The sequence below is a fragment of the Anas acuta genome, chromosome 3 (assembly GCF_963932015.1).
Source record: "Anas acuta chromosome 3, bAnaAcu1.1, whole genome shotgun sequence".
NCBI lineage: Eukaryota > Metazoa > Chordata > Aves > Anseriformes > Anatidae > Anas > Anas acuta.
In genome coordinates, this window is record NC_088981.1 from 44665053 (window position 1) to 44686010 (window position 20958).

The following is a 20958-nucleotide window of genomic DNA, read 5'->3' on the forward strand; positions in this document are numbered from 1 at the left end:
TATTCTGCTTTGAGATTTAATGACCAAAAGGAATAGAAATGCTTTTTACAGTAAAAGCTATTAGGACTGTAAAGGAGCTAGCAAAGAGGAGCAAACAGTGCTTCTGCTTTTTATAATGAACAAGTAGATGTTACAACTAGGAAGTATTTCAGAGTTAACAAAACCACTGTTTAAGCCTACTGCAGAACCATACAATTTTGTTCATAAAAATCTGCCTCAAAGTATCCCACAATTTTAAAAGGACTGTTAACACTGAACATATTGCTAGACAGCCAACAAATTTAAGGCATGAGGATGCGAGCATCTATTCAAGCCATGCTGTTGCATCATCCACGTGCTCTAATTTGCAAGACACCACACAAGTCTACGTTAGTATCACAAACCTTTAAATTGTCACTTATAATGTAAGACAATCACTTGTGACTACACTATGTAGCATAGCAAGCCGTATCATTTAAACTAATCCGCATGTCACTGTGAAGAACACTACAGAACTACTGTTAAATTTTCAGAGCACAGATTTTGTTTTCTACAATAACACCCAGGTTGATTTTGTACTGAAAATGCAAATTCTTCATCCTCTTCCCCCCCACTTTTCCAACTCTCCTTCTTTTGTCAGCAAAAGCATTCACAGCTTCCATCATTATAATGAAATAAAGTAGAAAAGACCAGGTTTTCTTCAAAAGCAAGCATTACACAAGATTTTTCTAAGCAGGTGAAGGCTTACATTTTTATTAATTAAAACTTGAGTTAATTTCAAATGTTTATTCAAAATCCACAGAACAGGATTTACTTTGAATCCCACGATTCAAGATTAATATTCTATACGTCCAAATTTTTCATAACAATTGCATAAGTTGTACATAAATGAAAAAAAGAAAAAATCAATAAAATAACTAAAAGACATTTTCTGTGTCTAGGAAGAACATAAAGGTAATTAAAAAAATATATATAGATAAATACACACTTCTTTTTTTTTTTTTTAAGGACTCTAAGGAAACATTCAGACAATTGCATATTATTTTTTAACTTTCTACCAGGAGAATCAGTTAAAGTTATGAGAAATACAAGTCAGAAGACAGCTAGATAAACACAAAAACGAAAGGCACGCTTCATAAATCTTTTTCCTCAAGCAACCAAGAAGCACATGGAAAATGCTGATCTGGCTGACAGAACATCTAGCCCTCCAAAAAAAATGTGGCGATATCTCTTACTAGGAATTCTTAAAGAATTTAAGTTGTCATGGGATAAGATGGAAGTTGTCCATGCACATTAGTAACTAGTTTAACACTGGATGGGAAGCTTTTACTTTTCACAAGGAATGGAAGCTATCAGAGAAGACCTAAATGAATGTGCTGTTCATCAGGCTCACCAGTTTTTCAGAAAAAGGACAAATAATACTATAACTAAATTTGCTGGATAGAAAATGCACCAGTCAAAATCAAGGGTTGGAGAAGGACCACATGATACTGGAGCAATAACAGGGGAAAATGCATTTTACTGGTCCGAATGTGAAGTAATGCTTCCACCCTGTAGGGGACCGGTCCCCATTAGTGCAAGTTTGGCATAAACAGCCCAGAAGAATTCTCTCTTCTTGTTGGGAACTGAAGATTAGATGATCAGCCTCCTCCCTTTGCCTCGAACCACTGTATAAAACCTAGAAGCAAGCTCAGTCAGTTCCAAAGGGCTAAAGACTCGACAGCAAGAGTCACCCATCTACCCTATAAAGTTACAGCCCCATGGATCAATCACAGTCACATTTAATTGTGGGGGATGAAGCAACAGCTTTTCTTGGAGCCAGACTGACCAAGACTAATCAGATGTCTCTAAAGCTACCTGGGACTGAAGCTGCTTTATTCAGTCCTAGCTTCCATAGGCCGCTAGCAAGAATCTCACCCCCTTGGATCCACTGAGTCCAAAGATCTGCCTAACACAGTCACAGATAAAGTGAAAACAGCAAGCTGTTGGAAGAGCACTGCCACTTTAAAAAAGTGCACACACTAATCAAGAAATGTGGGGATCACGAGTTTGCTAATCATGAATTACATCATACTGTATCTGTATGTGTCACTTTTCTTATCCTTGACTATGATTGTATACTTTAAATGAAGTTGGAACCTTCTGTTAAAGCCTGTGTTATCTGCACTGTTTTTGCAAATAGTGATTAAGAAACATTTTCGATTTCACAAATACCCATACAGTAGTTTCTAAACTGGCTTTAACTGTTCAAGAAACTTCTTTTTAGATACTGTGTAAACATCTGTTTAGTTGCTGAGCAATCTTTATATATCAGCTCAAACATCTGGGAGCCAACAGAACTATGAGACAAGAGCAAAGAAAACAGAAAACACCGTGGTCACTACGCAACTACAGGGTTCACATTTAGAAAACTGCGTAATTCTGATTATTCCCTTACGAAAAGGCACCAGCTGGACCATGAGGCTCAGAGGATAACAAGAATGATCAGAAACACGTAGTTACTTCCTTGAGAGAGCCATATAACAGATATGGACTCTATGGAGTCCTCAGCTTAGAAACGATCAAGAGAGAAAGTGAAGGTCTATGGAATTACAAATGGCAGACAGGATTATTTATCATCTCTCTAGTCAGCCAAGACGAAGTTTTCTCACTCATGCCATCAGGTAGCATATTTTATGAAGTCAACTATTCCTCCCCGCTACCCTCCCCAAGGGGAAAAAAACACCACCAAACCAACAACCTTTTTTCCAAAGGATTTCATAATTCAGTTGGGATACTGCCAACAGACTGCTGCAGAGGCCAAAGATTCATGGTAAGATCTTCCAAGAGCTTTCAGAAAAAGTGATACAGATGAAATACATGCTGGAAAAAATCTGAAATTACAAAAAGCTAGATACTAGGAAGAAACATCTTACATGTGTTCTGTTACACTTTCTGGCTAAATACCTGTTATTAGACACAGCTGAAAGATACCAGATCAGATGGATTTTTTCTCCAACTCTTTTTGCACTCTAAACCTTACAGTGATTCTTCATGATGTTTCAAGGGAGCTGACATTTTGCTCACTGTTCCTTTTCTAAGTGTTCTTTTGAAGCCTATACAGTTTGTCAATCCTTTTCCTGTGTGCTTTTTTTTTTTTAAGACAAGTTATGAGCAGATGCATTAGTTCCAAGTCACCTACTTAACACAAGGCTAATGAATTTTAAAAGTATAAAAATGATTTTAAAATAAATCTCTATTTATTCAGATTATGTAGAACATCTTTAGTGTCTACCGCATCTACTCCCAGAGTAAGACAAATGCATCTTTTCTTTCCTGTGTACTTTATACACCATTTTGTATGTTTCTAACAAGATGCCTACAATTTTTTCCACTTATGCTTAGGCAGACCTCTTACTAAGCACCACTGAGTTTAACTTAGCTTCCTGAGACTTTTACCCAAAGCTTTATAGTCATTGGAATCCAAATTCTTAATTTCTATTGAAACAGACTGGTTTTTGCTTCAGTTCCATCTTCCAGGAGACTACACAGTTAATTCTCATATGTACCACATGAATTTTTCTCCTATCACTTAGTGACATTACAGTAGAACAGGTTTCTTTGTAGACTGCTTATTAAAGTTTTTCTTTTAAAGAAATGTGAAGGTCAGCACAATTAAAATTATTCTTCCATAAACAAAGCAATTACGTGTACCAGTAGCAGTAATACTGAAAACATTCTTTCCAGTCCACTTTAGTTTCTCCAATCCTGAATACCAAATGCATGTTTATCTGTAAAGCTGTGAGATGGAACAGAACACAGCTGTAGAGAAGTTAAATGACTGTGGAATGCAAGAAATTGTGGAATATAAGTGTAAAGAGATGCTTTTTTCCCTCTCCAGATTAATATATTGTAACCTACAGCAGATTTTTCTCATATCTATGTATAGATGAGAAAATCTGTATTATATATAGAGATATATATAAACAATTACAATTCCCCAAAACATTTTCAAAAACTACTTCAGTATATTGTAGAAGCAACAAAATAATTTAATCTACAATAGTAAACACTCTAGTGGTACCAAATCTGTTTTTACAATCCTTGCAGAAAGTGAATAAACACCACCTATTTTGAGAAAAAATGGGAAATGCTTCCCATAAGTAATAATTTATGGCATTTTTTAAGGTGTACAACTGACATAATAAAAACTACTGCTTCTTCTTTGCTACTTCCAAATTATCATCCACTATTTAGTCACAGTTTTCAGCTGAAAGAGCCATGTATGAAGGGTTGGTAAAATACGAGGGGATTAACAGAAAGTGAGCACAATCATTATGTCATAAAGTAGTCAACACAAGCCTCACCACAGGTTACAGTATTCCTAAACTGAACTGCATGAGCCCAGTACTCGACTCCAAAAGATCTTTTCTGTTTACTTCTAAATGGTTGCTACTGCTACAATGCATAACCAAAGCAGACAACCACATGGAAAATGTTTTCTATAGGTTTTCTGAGGTTTTCCGTAGCTATTAACCAATGAGAATGAGAACAACAGTAAGTTGTGGACTGAAGAAAGGGAATTATGTGATATTTATGAATTCTGATACCTCAAGTACACCAGACCTAAACTTCAACATGAGGAACACCTCTACAGTACAGTTTTACAACCAGTACAAAAAAGAAAAAATATTGCAGTGTAGCAATATTTACGTGTTTCAGTATTGAACGTGTTAAATTCACTAAAATGACATCATCTCGGCACTGACACATAGCATGAGACCAAAACCCACCGGCCTGCTTGTGCTCTCTGGTGCTTGGAGCTGCATGGGTGCTTCATGGCAGCTCCCAGGCCTGGCCTGGCCTGCCTGAAGGTTAAGCTGAGCTGCTTCCCCAACCCTTGCTCCTAAATAAGCACTTAAGTCTTCAACCAAATCACTTTCCTAAAATTGTTTACAGCCCAGCATAGACATCAAAAAAGGGGGCTGCCAGGAGGCCTGGGTGCATCAAGGAGGGCAGGTGACATCCCCCCTGTATACAGGGCTGGCATCAGGTAGCCCTTCCACACCAGACCCCGAACAGGGATTTCTACTGTCAGAAACCCAAAAGCCCTCCTTTAAGGAAAATAATCACCAGGAACCGTTCATTTTTAAAATGTCAGAACAGTTCAACCATGTAAAAAGCACACTGTGAATTTGCACTAGGGAAGTATTCTTTTTAATGAGCAATACAAAACACATCCAATGGAATTTGACCTAACACAGGGTATTTCAGTTTAAACACTGCCCAAATAATTTCCAAATGGGTTAAAATAGCGTGACATAAAATAATCAGGTTTGCTTTGCAGCCACCTCAGACTCCACTGTTCCGTGAACGACATGATGTTTTAACCCAGCAACTTAAACCGCATCAGATTCCTAAATCCTGCTATTTGTCACCCACTCACTCGTGAAAGAACTCTGATCAGTGTCTGCAAAGCAACAGTATTCTAGTGGAAGCCAATTTCCAAAATGTTTGGGGAGGGAGGACATCACAAAACAAAACAAAACAAAAACCACGAAAAACACACTCTAAGCCATATATATATATACACCCTGAAAGAGAAAGAAACTAAACAAGGAGAAAAAAAATATATTACAAATGATTGAAATTCGTCTTTTCTTTTTTTTTTTTTTTTTTTTTTTTTGAAGTCTTCATGGCAAGCACACCCAAAAGACACTTCCCAAGTTTGCCACAGCTCATCAATTCCCCTCCTAAACATAAAACATTTTAATTACCCTAATTTTAGCAAGGAATACACATGAATAGTGTATTTAGAACAGAAGAAAATACATCCTGTTAAGAAAAAAAAAATCAAAACACCTTTACTGATGTAATTACACAATGGGATAAACGGCTTTTTTTTTTTTTTTTTTTTCCCCCTTCAGGAACCTTAATTCTCTCTGAACAAAAACATCAAAAGACTCTTGAAAGTAATCTTCTCCATGCTTGAGCTCACTCATCTTTAAGATGGATGTACACAGTCAACTCAGGTGGGAAACTGAGGAAAACAATTAGGTCCAGTAACCAGACCAAAGCCATGCATATCCAAGCAACTTAATACCTTCAAGTTTGTTTTTTTTATAATCATCTTACACATCTTAAGAAGTAATTTAATACTTTAAGACAGCACAAGTTGAAAGATGTTAACATGTTGCACTTGCAAGTCTGGCATGCACTTAAATTTAGTAAGAGTATTAGAATAATTAATCCTTAATTTGCTGTGACTTACAGGTTGCTGCAGGAATTCTATGACAATGGGGAACATTCTCTTGCATTTAGAAGGAATTTTAATAGATCTTCTAATCCTGCTTGGGAGGTAAAGGCAAACACAGGATACTTCTGCATACAGAAGTCTGCTTAGAATGGTAACTGAGGTCTTTATCCTAAATCTAAATGAAGAAAAGAATGTATGGGAAAAATATTTGTTTAAGTGACAAGACTGCATTGTAAAAAGTAAATAAATAATGAGTTGTCCTCCAAGAAACAGACCAAAAGGAGCTACAAGTCAAAAGAATAAGCAAGAAATGGACATATGAAATGCCACCAATTAATCCAGCAATTAAAAGTCACCAGAAATTCTATTTCCCTTACATCTGTTTCTGTTACATCCATGTGGTTTATGTATACTGTATAACAATATTAAAGGAGGACAGAAGACACGTAAGGTTTTAGAAGAGAGGACTAACTTGATTTTTGCCATAGTAGCCCTATTTCAAAGGGTTCTTACCACAGAACAGAAACATCTTACAAGATGGTGTCTGAAATTACAACCTGAGGATGGAGATAATAAAAGCAAGGAAGTAAAACACAGAAAACGCTTCTTGAGTTTATCACTCATTTGGATGACTATGATTGTTGGGAGCATCACGTCAGTACTGTTAATAGATTGCATAGCTCATGAAAGTCTAACTCTTCATTTGAAATTAAACGCAAACTTCAAATTATTGAAGTGGTACTGATTAGGCCTTAGTTTAGTGTTCAACAACATTCAACTACATTCAAATCTGTCAAATGCACATACAGAAAAGCTAATTATAACAAGAGAGACTTTTCTTCCTGCTGATTTTTAGTTGAATTGACAAAGGACATTCTTAAGTAACTGGGTAGACCCTACATACAAATTGACACTATCTTCTGCATATGAAGCCACATGAATATCGTAAGTCAACTCTCAGACCCTATAAAATACAGAAATCGTGTAAATTCAACCTCAAAACACGCTATAAATTTGATTAGAAGAAAAGTGATAAGTCCACACTGGTACCTACAGATTATATTTTGCAAAAATACTTTTGAAACTTCTTAAACCAATTATTTTCAGGCAAGAAATCCTGACCTGTTAAAGGAAGAAACTAAAAATGCACACTATATACCCAAACCACAAAGTAACACATATAAATACTAAAATAGCAGACAACTTAATGAACAAGAAAATTGCAGCTTATGAGAGAAAAATTAGCAATAGCTATCACTTTATTTGTTTCAGGACAAGATGTTTTATCTTTTCTCTATCATGATGAATCAACAAAACAACAAAAAAAACAGACCATAATGCATTTACAATACAAAGAGAACAACATCTGAAAACACAACAAAAGACTGCAGAGCACACTTAACCAACTTCAACTTCAGCAAGAGCTTTCAGCTCTTCCAAAAAGCTATCTCAATGAACAACGAATTTGGAGAGCCAGGGGCCAGCAGAAAATGGTCAGTATCAAAATCTGACCTGAGAAACAACTATTAATTACATATATACATAATATATATGTTGACATATGACTGACAGACATATGTTTACATGGTTGACTTTTTTTGTTATTAATTCAAAGAAGAGTAATCCCTAAACATTTCCTATAACATTTAAAGTTCATTAAACTGTAACGAATAGGAATTTTACTAACCTAAAATCTCAAAATTTAAGCTGACTTCGCTAGGGCAGACTTACACTTAGTAAATCAACATAAGCTGCACATAAAAATTATTTTTCAAGGAAGCATCAAAATAACACAGACTGTTTTTCTACTATTAAACCAATGCAATTATGAAGCTCCTTGTTAGAAACATTTCTCAGAAAATATTATTCCTTGATCACTGAATTTCAAGAAAGCATATCCAAATTATTTTCTGTATTATTCAAGCTAGTTTCACTTTCAGAAGATGACAAACTCTATTGTAATGGGTATAGCATACTGTATCTTCAAGCCTTTTGTTTGTATGCCTTTGCGTTTTTTCTTCTTTTAATTACTAGACAGAAAGGAAGTCCACTAATTAAGATACCACAAAAAGCATGGAAGTAAGCCCTGGGTAAATACTTCTCTTTTGAAAATTAAGAAGTAACACAAATTCTGTAAACTGCTGTTTATAAATGTCTTCTAAATAAGCAGAACAACTGGAAAATGTAAGCTAACATCCCAAGACACATCACCAGACAAAGTAATTTAGTCAAGAATTTACTGAATAAATGAAGAAATAAATTAGTTGACCAGAAGACTATTCTGAAAGGTCTGCAAAAGTAGAAAAGACTTGCAACGACGGCAACTTTTCAAGATTTCAAGAACAATTTTGGCATCTGTGGTCAGTACACTTTCAGTCTCTCGAATGCAGGTACAATACACTTAAGTCATTCCATGGATATAAGGGGGAAGGAGGGAGCTGGCAGGGGGGTGAAAAAAAGGTGTTCAAATCCTAGATTTGTGAAGAAAAAGTACCAACCCCGAAAATAGCTTTATTTAAGGGATTCCAACTCTTAAGTCAGACAGGCTGCAAACAGAAAAATCTGCTAATTGACTCAGATTCATGGCAGAAAAACTTATGCAAAGATTTTATACGTATTGTCTAAATGGACATTTCTGTCATCTATTCCTGCTATGATTCTCTGCTGGACTACAAAAAATCATATTAATCATATGATTGTGAAAAATCGTATCAAAGAAGCCAAAGGACCAAGCTGCATAATGCAGCCACTGTAACCACAGCTTTTGAGACAAACTAACCTTTTTTTTAATTATTATTATTTCTTACATCGGCTTATATGTGTCATCTATCAAACAACACTACAGTCCATACTTGTTTTCACATTTAGCATTGCTTTGCAAGCACCTCCTTGGTCTCACAGGATTGTGCTCAGAACTCAGCATTTGCTTCAAAACTTACAAGAGCTGTAGAAACAGAGGAGGGGGAATTAAAAAGGGGCATTTTTATTGAGTAATTAGACTGAGTGGTAATGAAAACTGTAAGAAACTACAGTGATCTGAAACACTACAGTGATCTAAAAAAAGGCTACTCTGACATACCAGAACAGTGCAGAAATGTGGATGGACAAGAATACAGAATTAATGAATTAATAAAAATTACAGAATTAAAGCAAATACTTAAAAAGAATACATTTTACTGCTAGAGTTGCTATGCCACAAGACAGATGAGTTTTATTAAACTTCCTCGTAAGTAGTGATCACAGGAAAATTTGGCTCATACATCACAACCTCCATACAACTGGAACATAAATAGCGCAACAGCGTGAACAGTAATATCAGATATAGCCTCCCCAGTGGCAACACCATACCCAGCCCCCAGACTGGTTATTCAGTCACCACGGAACCATTAAAAGCAGACAAATTTCCACCCCTGCCTCCTCCCTGTGTTGCACTTGCCAGGATAAGCAGCCACGATGGGATGGTGGAAACAACACGCAGCTGAGGCTAAAAGCCAAGCACCCACACCACGCAGGGACCTACAGCCTGTAGACAGCAAGCTGTCCCACCGGTACTAAATGGGGTGATAACCCCTAGCAATTAAGCTACTATCCTCTTCCAACATGATGCTGCACTAGAAGATCTGGTGGAACAGCAATGAGCTGTACTTTCTGCTAGGTTGGTAATATTCTTGCCGTTTCAGTAGATCTGTGGGGTGACCCAGTTATTTTCATGACTTGAATTAGAACATTAAAAAAAAACAACAAACACTTTTCCAGTTGTTTTCAAAATTGTAGTATTAAATAACGAAGGTAAAATTAATGCATCTGTAAAGCATATCTATCTGCGTGTACTGTGCCTAACCAAACCGGTAATTCTCCAGACAACTGACAGTAAGGTCTTGTCATTACTTGTTCTGACCTATCATTTTCCCATACCGGTTTAGATTCACATGCTTTGTTGGAGCAGTTTTATTGGAGTGCTGAACACTTTTCAATAAAAACCGCCAGAATCGTGTTTGGTTAAAGAAAAAAAAATGCATCTCAATAAAAAGATTTTTTTTTTTTTTACATTAAACGTTTACAAGAAATTCAAGTCTTCCTAATGACCTTGCAGTACCAATTTGAAGATTTGTCTTCAGTACTTGAATATTTAAATATTTGCAAGCGTCACATAATTTGTAACATGGAGAAGCAGTCTTGAAATGTAGGCATCTTTACCCTCCAGTTATAGTTTGGCTAAATCTATTAAAACCCCATAAAGTTACCAACTTTTTTCAAAGCAGTTTTCAATGTACATAGCCTCAACTATCAAGACTAGCTGTCAAAACACTCTGGACTGCCAGTTTGCAGACACAGTCAGATTATTTATTTATTTATTTTTAAGTTCCAAGACTTGCTTGTATTTTGCATGATCTTGCAAAAAAAATAAAGACAACTTCATTTAAATAACGTATATCGCACACATTCATGTGCACACACTCACACTGCTGAACCATTAGTCCCTGGCATCTCTCGTAATAGTTCAAGGATGACTCTGCTTCCGAAGTTGGTCTTTTTCATTAATTTTATGTTTAACTTCATAAAAACTACTGTTTAAAACAGAATGAATCCCTGCAACTAAAGTGTGTTTAAAGAAAACCATAAAGCTCTGCCCCATGACTGAAATCTAGCTATCAGGCCTGAAATCTTTTATCTGCCTACACCCAGAGCAGATTGTACTGATTTTTATCAGGGCTAATTCTCTGATTCCAGACTCTTAAGTTTACGCAGAAGATCTTCGTAAATTTTTATAAACATCCTTAAAGGCAAGTTTATGCAGCAGAGTCAAGTCTCAGTCTGACCTCCCTGGCAAGTAGCAGGTCCAGAAGCATTGAAATAATCCAAGCTTATAAGCACTTTAAAGAATACCAGTTTAGTAAACTATGCAGCCAGTTTACAAATGTACTCTTTGCAAAAAGTAAAAGTTTCTAAACACTCCCTCTCCCTCAAACACTCATTCCCTAAAGCTGAATACATTTTCTCATCTGCATCTGGCTGAGAACAAGCATATTTATCTGCTTTATGTACAGAACATAGCATGCCTACGATTCACTGAGCTACTTGCTGTCAGTCCAGAGCCCAGCTCTGCAGCTAGCCGGCCCGCCTGCAGTAAGGGCAAGCTTCTTTCCCGTGCAGATCAGAGAAAAAAAGTTTGGCAGAGGAAGGAAAGGCCTCTGCTACTTCAGGACCTACTTAGAGGCTTTGAAAATCTGTCATCGTTAGACAAAATATTTTATAGCACGCTGTACAGAAACGAGGTGAAGCAGCTTACTGTCTGTTAGTTGTGGCCACAGCTGCTGTGAGTCATGCAGTAGCCTGGATTAAAAAGAGTTTTAAAATTGACCCGTGCTCCATATATGTAAATGTCTGCTTTCCTCCCTCAAATTCTCCACTAGAATTTTGGGTGGTAAAATACCAAACAGTTTCATAGTTGGACAAAATACAGTCACAAGCAGGGAAAACATTTCCAATTAAACTAAATGGGAAATGGGGATTCAGCCTGTGGTGAAAATCAATGTTATTAGCAAGCAAAGAAATATTGCACAAATAAAAAATATATGGCTTACAATTCAGAGAAAATCTAGGCTGCAAGCTGTACAATATAACTGGATTCTGAAGCATCCAACATAACCTAGAAACTTTACATCCACATACCTATAAGCTCTATGTACAAATAGATTCAAAAGAGGTAAATATAAAGGACTGAAGAGATTTGTTGTTCTCTTTACTGGAATAAGGGTTTCCAGTTAAGTGCCTGTCATGTTTTGTTTTGTTTTTGTTTCTAAGTAAAAGAACATTTGCAATCAAGACTGACTTGGGTACAAAGCAAGTAAGTAAATGCATCTTTTATCTTCCTAAAGTTTATTCCTTCCAGGAGACCAAAGAACCTCAGATGTTGTGTAATGGACTTCCTGAGACAGTCAAAATAGATCACATAGTTTTGTATGTAGTCTCGCATGTATGCAAACTTTCTTTCAACCAAATTACAGCATTCAGAATCCCCCATAAAACAAATAGATGAACATGGGCAGCAGGTATGCAGACACAAATAACTGTAACATCGTCTGTGCTAGACAGAAGTATATGACTTCTAACATGCTTTCTCTTGTACTCTGAAAATTGAGGGCTTCCAAAAGATATCTGGATGAAAACCAAAGCAACTAAGTCAACTAGTGAAAGTAATTAGCCTAAAGTCATACTCTGAGACTGAAATCAAGCGTGCAACAGTTTCTACAGAACTATACTTTACTTTTGCTCCAATGAAACCCAAACAGCAGTAGGTAAAGGCAAAAAGATTCATACTATGCCTTCGTAAAAGACTATGTAAGTTTTGGTCAGTGGTCTTCTGTAACCTTTCACCATTATAAATGCTGCAACTTCAGAGTCATATGATATTGCACAAACTCATAAAAGGCACGTTTATTTTTTAACAAAAGAAATTAAACACACAAGTCAGTTTGAATCTACGTAGCTTTTGTTTCAAAGGAAAAAAATCTTTTGCTGAGTTCAAGGAATACATACTGCTTGAGCTCTACTGCCCTAAACAAGAGTTAACTTTTTACTGTATGTTTGCTCTAAATTGTCTCTGAACAGCAGCATGTTAAGGGCTAGTTAGAGTTCAGTACCAGGAGAAGTTGTATTGAACACTCCGTGACATTTCCCTGTCAAGGCAACCCAAAACTAATGCCTCAGCTTAATTAGGTCCATGGACAGAATAAGAACATCACAGTTGATCTATTTTTAGGGGAAAATAACAATAATTTAAAAAATATGTATATTGCACACGTGTGTGCACGCACACTTTTTCAAAGTGATGCCTCATGTCTTTGTAACTAAGGAGAAATTACAGCAGAAAATATACAGTATATTACTCCACACATATTTGTGCTTCTTCACTTTTAGGTAGATAGTGTATCCACTGATACTGGATTAAGATGTATCTATCAGACCCTATTAATAATCTCAATTTCTACCCCAAATGAGAATATTATTCACACAGGAAAAAGTCACAGAATTTAACTTCTTAAAGTCTTCTTCATCAAAGGGAGTAAAAAATGTAAAAATTATATGCTGCGTTAACATGCATTTAAAATACATTTAAATTGTATGAATGCCAGAACTGAACGTAACCTGGTAGAGTAATTCTAGGTAAATACTATGTGCACTGTAACTTGTGGGCTAGCAAGTGCTTGCATATAAGGTGCTAGTACAAGGAAGAATTGGCACTATAATAAAAAAATAAAAGCCACACAAACCCTTTGTTCCAGAAGACATAACATACAATGTCTAGGTGACCCATTTGCAATATCAATCTAAATATAATCAAGAAACAACACTCTACATGAGCAAAGTTGCTGTCTCAACTAGTAAGGAAAATCATTGTGTACTGTCATAAGCTTTAGTTTTTACACAGCGTATGAGAACAGTAGCATTAAGTCATGCTGGAAGGAAAAGGCAAAGATTTTCCTTAAGTATCTAGAATATACAGAGACAAGAAGGCTGTTAAGAGGGAAGAGTGAAGCGTCTGAAATTCTGTCTTAAAGACCTGGAACATAAGTAAAAAGCTAATAAACAGTTAAAAAAAAAGTGTCATTAACTGTCTGTATTTGCAAGCTTACAGTAAAGAGAATTATGTTATGTATTATGTTATCCATATTATTTGCAACTAAAACCCTAATATTCAATTAAAAAAAAAAAGATTTAAAACTAATGTTAACATCTGTTCTTCCTATATACATCACCTAACAGGTATTTGTTAAGGAAAATTTCACATGGAAATTGATATTCGTGTTAGTCTCAAACCCTCCTTAAAATTAACACTTTAGATTGACTTAAATATAAAATGATGAGGAACTCTTTGGACAGTAAGTCATCTCAGGGTGATTTAATTAAACCTTAAGATCAAAGTTGCCAAATAACACAAATTATTTACAAGTTAGAGCCCACACACTTGTTTTTAGGAAAGTAACCCCTTCCCCACTATAATTATTGATGAACTGTTCCACTCAGTATTTGAAATGCTTCTATTAAAAAAGAAACATCACCATCTTATCCCTATTTCAGTAAATGCTAAGAAAATATTTGATCTGACTCTCTCTTAAAAAGCCTTGAAAATATACTCCGATATATTTACTGTAGGGCAGAGACATACATACATACATACTTTAAGGTGCATGCATATATTTTAAGGTAACTTTTTCCATTATAGTATAAAAGGATGACAGAGTAAGAAGCAGAAATGCACTGTATATTTTTAACAAGTCAATCACAGAATATTAATGAATGTAACCAGCATGAGAAGGTAAATCCTCAAAATCAGCTCTAACACTTGGAAGAACGCTGGAATTCCCTCCCTCTTGCAGTAGCAGTCTGAACAGAATTGAAATGCTTCTAGTCTGTGAATGTGTTAATATAGGATATCCTAACTGCAATGTATTCACAAGATCTGGTCTTTTTAGGAGAATCTAAAAATTAAAAACCTTACATACACTGTTTGGGATGTCAAATTTATTATTCTACTAAGACTTTTAAGTGAAAAACAGGCGTTTAGAGGAATCTGGATTAAAGCCAACTAATACGACAAGTAAACATATCACAGGTCATGCTATTCATGCTCTTCCACAGTAAAACAGTAGTTATCACACCTGAAACTTTAAACATTAATAGTCACTTCCACAAGTTTGAGAAGTGCATATCAAGAACAAGCTAAAAAATTTGTTAAGCTTTTTCTTTCTAGATTTTGGAAAGTTAGCTATTAACATCTGACTATATTTAACTGCATGCTATATTACACTGTTGCTACACGAACAAATCACTACTGGCAGGTTTAAACAAGCAAGAGAGCAGGAAAAAGTACAGGGATAGCATTTAAAACTTAAGAGAAAAACAGTCCCGACAGAAACCTGAACAGACTTACCATGGATTCTGTTCTTCCAACAACAGAAAACCACATTTTGATCTCCGGGACTACAGATCCTTGAAAGAAAAAAAACAATTCTCCACTTCTCTTTCAGCCCTCTACAGCAACCACCACTCTAGTCTGCTGGATTTTCCAAGATACCCATCAAGATAACTGAGCTGGATGCTATGACACGGTATAGCATTTATCAACACCAGCTATAACCAATACAATATTCAGACTCTTACGTAATCAGTTATGCTGTTCTGGCTTTCAGTTGCTCTAGAGGCTTTATTAAACTTTGAAAACCGATAGAAAAACAAAAAGGGAGCCCTTTTGTAGAAAAGACAAAAAAATCTCCAAATTAAACAGGAAGTAGTGTGCTGGCCCACAGATGGCTACGAAGTCACATGCAAAAGCCCCCAAAAAGCGATATATTTTTAAAGTAAACTGCATGCACACTCTGCTTCCAAATCATCTGGATTTCATAAAAACTTAACCGCAGTGTGGTTGGAAGTCAGGCAGCTTTTAACATCAAAACATCTTTCGGGGTTAGAGCAACCAAATTCTGCACACAACCTCAAAAAGCAATACTGTTCCCGATGCCCGACCACTCCTACCACCTCTATTTCCATACACCCATTACAAAAGCTACTGCTAATAAAGCTACCTGAGTATTACTATAAGAAAACACGCAACACCTTTGAAAAGGTAGAACAAGAAGTCACTGTTTCAGGTCATTTAACACGTGAAGCTATAACTTTAAAACAGAACAATATATATATATATATATATATATATATATATATATATATATATATATATATATGTATAAAGTATTCGGTTTAAGAAATGCTGCTAGGTATTTTCCCGACATAAAGCAAAACAACCACACACAGAACTGTTTACAGTGCTCTGGCACTTAACAGTTATTGCATAATGAGACGGGTTTTATCTGGTATGCATGCATACAGCATATATGCTTGCTACATGGTTGCTCAACTATGCTCTGGGGCTGTCCTGCCTCAGAAAACACCCTTAGAGCAAGCTCAGGTGAACAAGCTGATGTGTAGCAATTGTGCTCTCCCTGACATTCCTGGCAGGCCTATAAAACTTCTAATTAAATAAAATACGAGCAGCTGGGAAGTAGAAGTAACATACTTGAACATTCTGCCTGCCATTAGGTGGAAAAAGAATTAAGCAGGGGGTCTGGCAGTGACATAATGCTGTCATCTCTTCCTTGACTCACCTCCCTTGTTCTTGTTTTGCTTTTATATTAATGCCACCAGTATCATAAAATGAAACCATCTGTCCTAAGAATAAGCAGGTATACAGCATTTCAATGCAAGTTGTGTCACTTCTCTGCTTGTATGACCTTAGCTTCAACATGTTCAATCTTTTTAGATTGCTGCAGGACAGGAGTGACCATCACTTGGTAACTAAGAACATTTATCATGGAAGGGATATGTAAGGTATAGTGTGCACCTTACCAATTAAAAGCTCTTAATTGGTACAACTTTATTTACCTACTAAACTCTGCAAACAAATAAAAATCCAAAGAATTATCAAAGCATGAATTAGTTGGATGTTTCCTCAAAGATGAGCAGTTTACTACCAAAGGGCAACAGTCAAAAGAAATATTTTATCTTATTTTATTTTATTTTTTTTTTACAGACATCTAGAGATAGGTAAGAAACGCAGATTCTGTGAATACCACCGTTTTAACCATCTTTATACAAAGTCAGAGACAAGTATCAAGAACCCACAAAGACTTAACATGACAGGCAGGTCTGCAGTGAACATGCAAAGTGTTCTCACAGCATGCTACTGACAGCAACTATTTTGTCACGTCCCAGGAAAAAAACAACTGTTTTCCTAGCCAAGTTTCAGAGTTGTATTTCACCATTTGGGACAGTGCCACCTATTGACCAGCCCCTGCATTTTCTTTTATTACAGCACTTGAAGCACTCTTGAAAGCAGTGGTTAAACAAAGACAATTGGGTTCACAATCAAACTATGATCCTATGCGTGGCATCAGCAACTGCAATTTCTGAAATCAAGTATGAGCTTTCATTTCTTCAGCTATAAAAGTACCTTCATATGAACACATGACAGACAACTTTCTAATACTAGCAAAACCTGAATCTATTCTCATGCTTGCCTCTCTCTCTCATTTCAGATACTGTCGTATTTTAAAAATTTAGAAAAATTTAAACAGTCTATTAAATTTCTTTCCTCAGCAAAGGAGAAAGTGAGAATTTTAATTTTTATGCTGTAAGAGACACATGACTTGAGATGCGTCAGAATAACTATTAGCAAACGTCAACAGGATAATGATAGAAAGGAAAAAATCCACCCATTATTACTAGCTTCTCAGCCATGCTCACTCAATTCTCTAATATATTCTGCCCTGCTCAGCTTAAAAAAAATTAATGCCTTTGTATTCTTCCTTAGCCTACTGTTTTCAGGAAGCCTATTACAGAAAAAATGTGCTATTACTTGCTTACAGTAAGTAGTGTACACCCCTTGAATTAATTGCTTAAAAATAATCCTATTTAATTACCAGTGCAACTTATTTCAGCACAATGAAAGACAATTATTTCTATCCAACATCTTGCTGACTTAAATTAAGCGAAAGTTTCTATTCTACATAAGCTAAAAGTAAAGATCTGTCTCTTGCTTATTTAAGATCAAGATTCAAGACGTGACCTTTTCAAAAACAGAATTCCAATACATGGCAGGCATGCAGCACCAAAATGACCTGCAGTCACTGCCTGGAGCACTGAATGTTTCTGCAACTGCACATGATGAGATGAAGCACGCTGCTTCCATCACTGATTATGACATGGAGGTATCATGAAATGTGTTAAATAATTTATTAAAAACAACAACAACGAAAACACCTAAATTTCAAATCAAGTTTACACATTGACCAATAGCATTATTATGTACTGCTAATGAAAGTGCTAAGTGTCAGTTGTTAAAGCAATGGGAGCATGGGAGAAGCCAGACAGCTCCAGTGAAAATGGAAACTCTCCCCACACTCCTGATAACCTGCTTTTCTCTACATTATAAATTAGATATCACAGTTGAAAGTGGAAAAAAAATCTGCTGTACATTTTGAAGCATTCAACAGAAATGCTGTCAGAAGGCAGTCTTAACATATTTAATCTGGCATATTTTAGGATCTACAATTTGCTTCTCAAATTATTAACCTGCTCAATAAAAACAGGAGCAGAATATTGAGTTACATTTGCCAGGTCCTGAGTAGTTTTCTCAGTAACAGCTGATTGTCAGCAGCATATACCTGACACCTCATATTCCTTTACATATGTCAGAAATAAGCCTTTAAAAGCCAGTATCACACAAGATTATCATTTCAAGAACACACTATGAACTGAGCAAAGTTGCAGGGAAAAAAATGTAATGCTGTTCAGAAGTTACTAACTACATGAAATAACTTAAAAGACGTAAAACAACTAAGTCTTCAGCCCATGTACTATGTGGCAAGGAAGAATAGATTGTTCTGAAAAGTTTCATGTACTTGTGAAAGCATACTAAGAAAAACTTGTTCTACCTATACCTCTATGTACACTACACAGTAACAAGAAGTACTTTTGGATACCACAGTTACATCATTCATAACAAATCTAAAATATAAAGATTATGCCTCCTGTGTGACCAACCTGATAAAGAAGTCAGTCAATTAGTGGAGTCCTCCACCTGGTGGCTGGAGTTGTATGTGCATTCTATGTATTACTACCAACAGGAATAGCTTACACCCAAGATTCTAGTAAGTCAGGACAAGATTTATTATCCCTGCCTCACCAAACTACATAATATGCTGTAGCTGTCTACTATAAAGAAGCAAAACTGATGTCATGCATGCAGCTGTATACTATGCAAAATATAAGACCTTGTCTTCATAGCAGAAAGTAGAGACAAACGTTAATGCATTATTTCTTATCCATTCATCTACTACAAAAACTACTGCAAATACTTTATTCTATTTACCGCTTTTCTTTGCCAGATACTTTTACTGCTTTCAGCAAAACTACTAAATAAACTAGTTTATTAATTCCATTTAATAACATTGCCAATGTTTGGCTTAGAAAAATGCTGAATAAGCCTGCAGGATAGCTTTAGACTTAGATGTCATAACTACTACATCCATATTTTTTCTTGCATTACGTCTGTGTATTTTATATAAACATTTCACAGCTAGTATAAAGTATGATCAATATGACATGCACGACAAACTCAAGGGAAACAAGTTTTTCCATTAACATTTTCCACAAAAGGCGAATCAGCCCCCTCCTCCTCCCCAACAAAAGCACAAATGAAACGAACAAAAAAATTCTCCATAACACTTACACAAACTGACTTCCATACCTTGGCAGCAACAATGCTGAGGCCCATTCCGTTTTGTTTTTTCAATGTTACAGTTATAATTTCAGGTTCTTTCCTCAAAGGCTGAGCCTATCAAAGAAGGCAAAGAAAGAATATTAAAGATGACAGGAGTTCATATGCACTACCAGACTATGACAATTGTTGTGCAAAACAGCTAATCTACAATCAAAACTAAGCTGTTGAAGCAGCAGCAGATCTCTAAATCTCATCTCAGATACCATGCCTGAAACTCCATTTTCAAGTTGGAATCTCTTAACGCTTGATTAATATGAACTCATGCTATCAAGCATTGCATCTGTGTTCTAAGCACTAACAAAGTTGTGAAATCTACCCACTGTTTCTCCTCCAATTCAATAGTTCAATAGAGATTATTAGTGATTCATAATTTGAAATGTTTATGCCTACAAATGTAATGTCTATAAAACATAAAACATTTACTTTTAATGAATACTGAAGTACAGACTCAGTAGGCCACTGCTAAAAAGATGACAGTGATCTACATGGAACTCAGTATTTAATACTGTATCTAGAAGACAATTCTGCAAAGATATTAAAGGACTAATTAATTTCAAAGGCAGAGAGTTAAAACCTGAAGGAATGTTAGGAAAATTTTCACTTCTGAAAACGCCGTAAGTCAAATAAAACTCAACCCCCAAACATTTTCAGTAATTTATTTGCATCGCTGCAATATTGCCAGTTCCGTCTTCTCAAAAAGTTGACATCATTCTTATTTAGGTGAAACATATAAATTTATTCACGTGCAATACACATATTCAAATATGAATACAAACCTAGTTTGTATTCATATTAAAACCCAACAAGTGCAAGCTCCACAAGACCCACGACAAAGTAGAAATAAATAGAAATAAAGCCAAAGAAATAAAAAAAATATTAACGCTTTGATTAAATACAAATACTAGAAAAGCAAGTAGATTTCTAACTATTAACGTTCTAGCACTCCTGTGCAAAGTCTGCAGAAGTACAGAACCTGTTTCTACTTTAATCAGAATTTTTTCCATTAGTTTAACTAGAAAAATTATTAAACTAAGTCAAAAAAAACAACCATACACACTGGGAAAAGTTAACCACTGGGAACATAATTTCATCACTAGTCTGTACTTAATTTCACTTTTTGTCTAACAATAGAAGAAATTCTGAGGACAGGCAGTACCCCTGAGTACCTCACAACTATAAACGAGGACATTTACCCAATGTTTAGATTACGTGGGCATGGTGCACCAAGAGGTGGTGTGTAGGCTACCACCATAAACAGACTTACTATGCTCTCAAACATGGCACATTCAATTAACACATGCACGAGAGAAGAATAACTAAATTTGGTTATCTAGACCATCTTAAACAGTATTGATTTCTGTACAGGAATTAAATAGTAGCATCTTGCATTTCTTTATGTAGC

The 20958-nt window shown here is 35.8% G+C and overlaps 1 protein-coding gene across 26 annotated transcripts in view; it reads right to left on the reverse strand.

Moving 5' to 3' along the window:
* Positions 1-20958, reverse strand: part of AFDN (afadin, adherens junction formation factor) — a 128828-nt gene that overhangs the window by 22704 nt on the left and 85166 nt on the right. For 13 of the 26 annotated variants that reach the window (XM_068676890.1, XM_068676887.1, XM_068676888.1 and 10 more), the window contains one exon: positions 19506-19610. In XM_068676890.1, the coding sequence (XP_068532991.1) occupies positions 19506-19610 (105 nt within the window). The remainder of the gene's footprint in view (positions 1-19505; positions 19611-20958) is intronic. The other 13 variants (XM_068676891.1, XM_068676899.1, XM_068676905.1 and 10 more) reach the window with 1 other exon arrangement.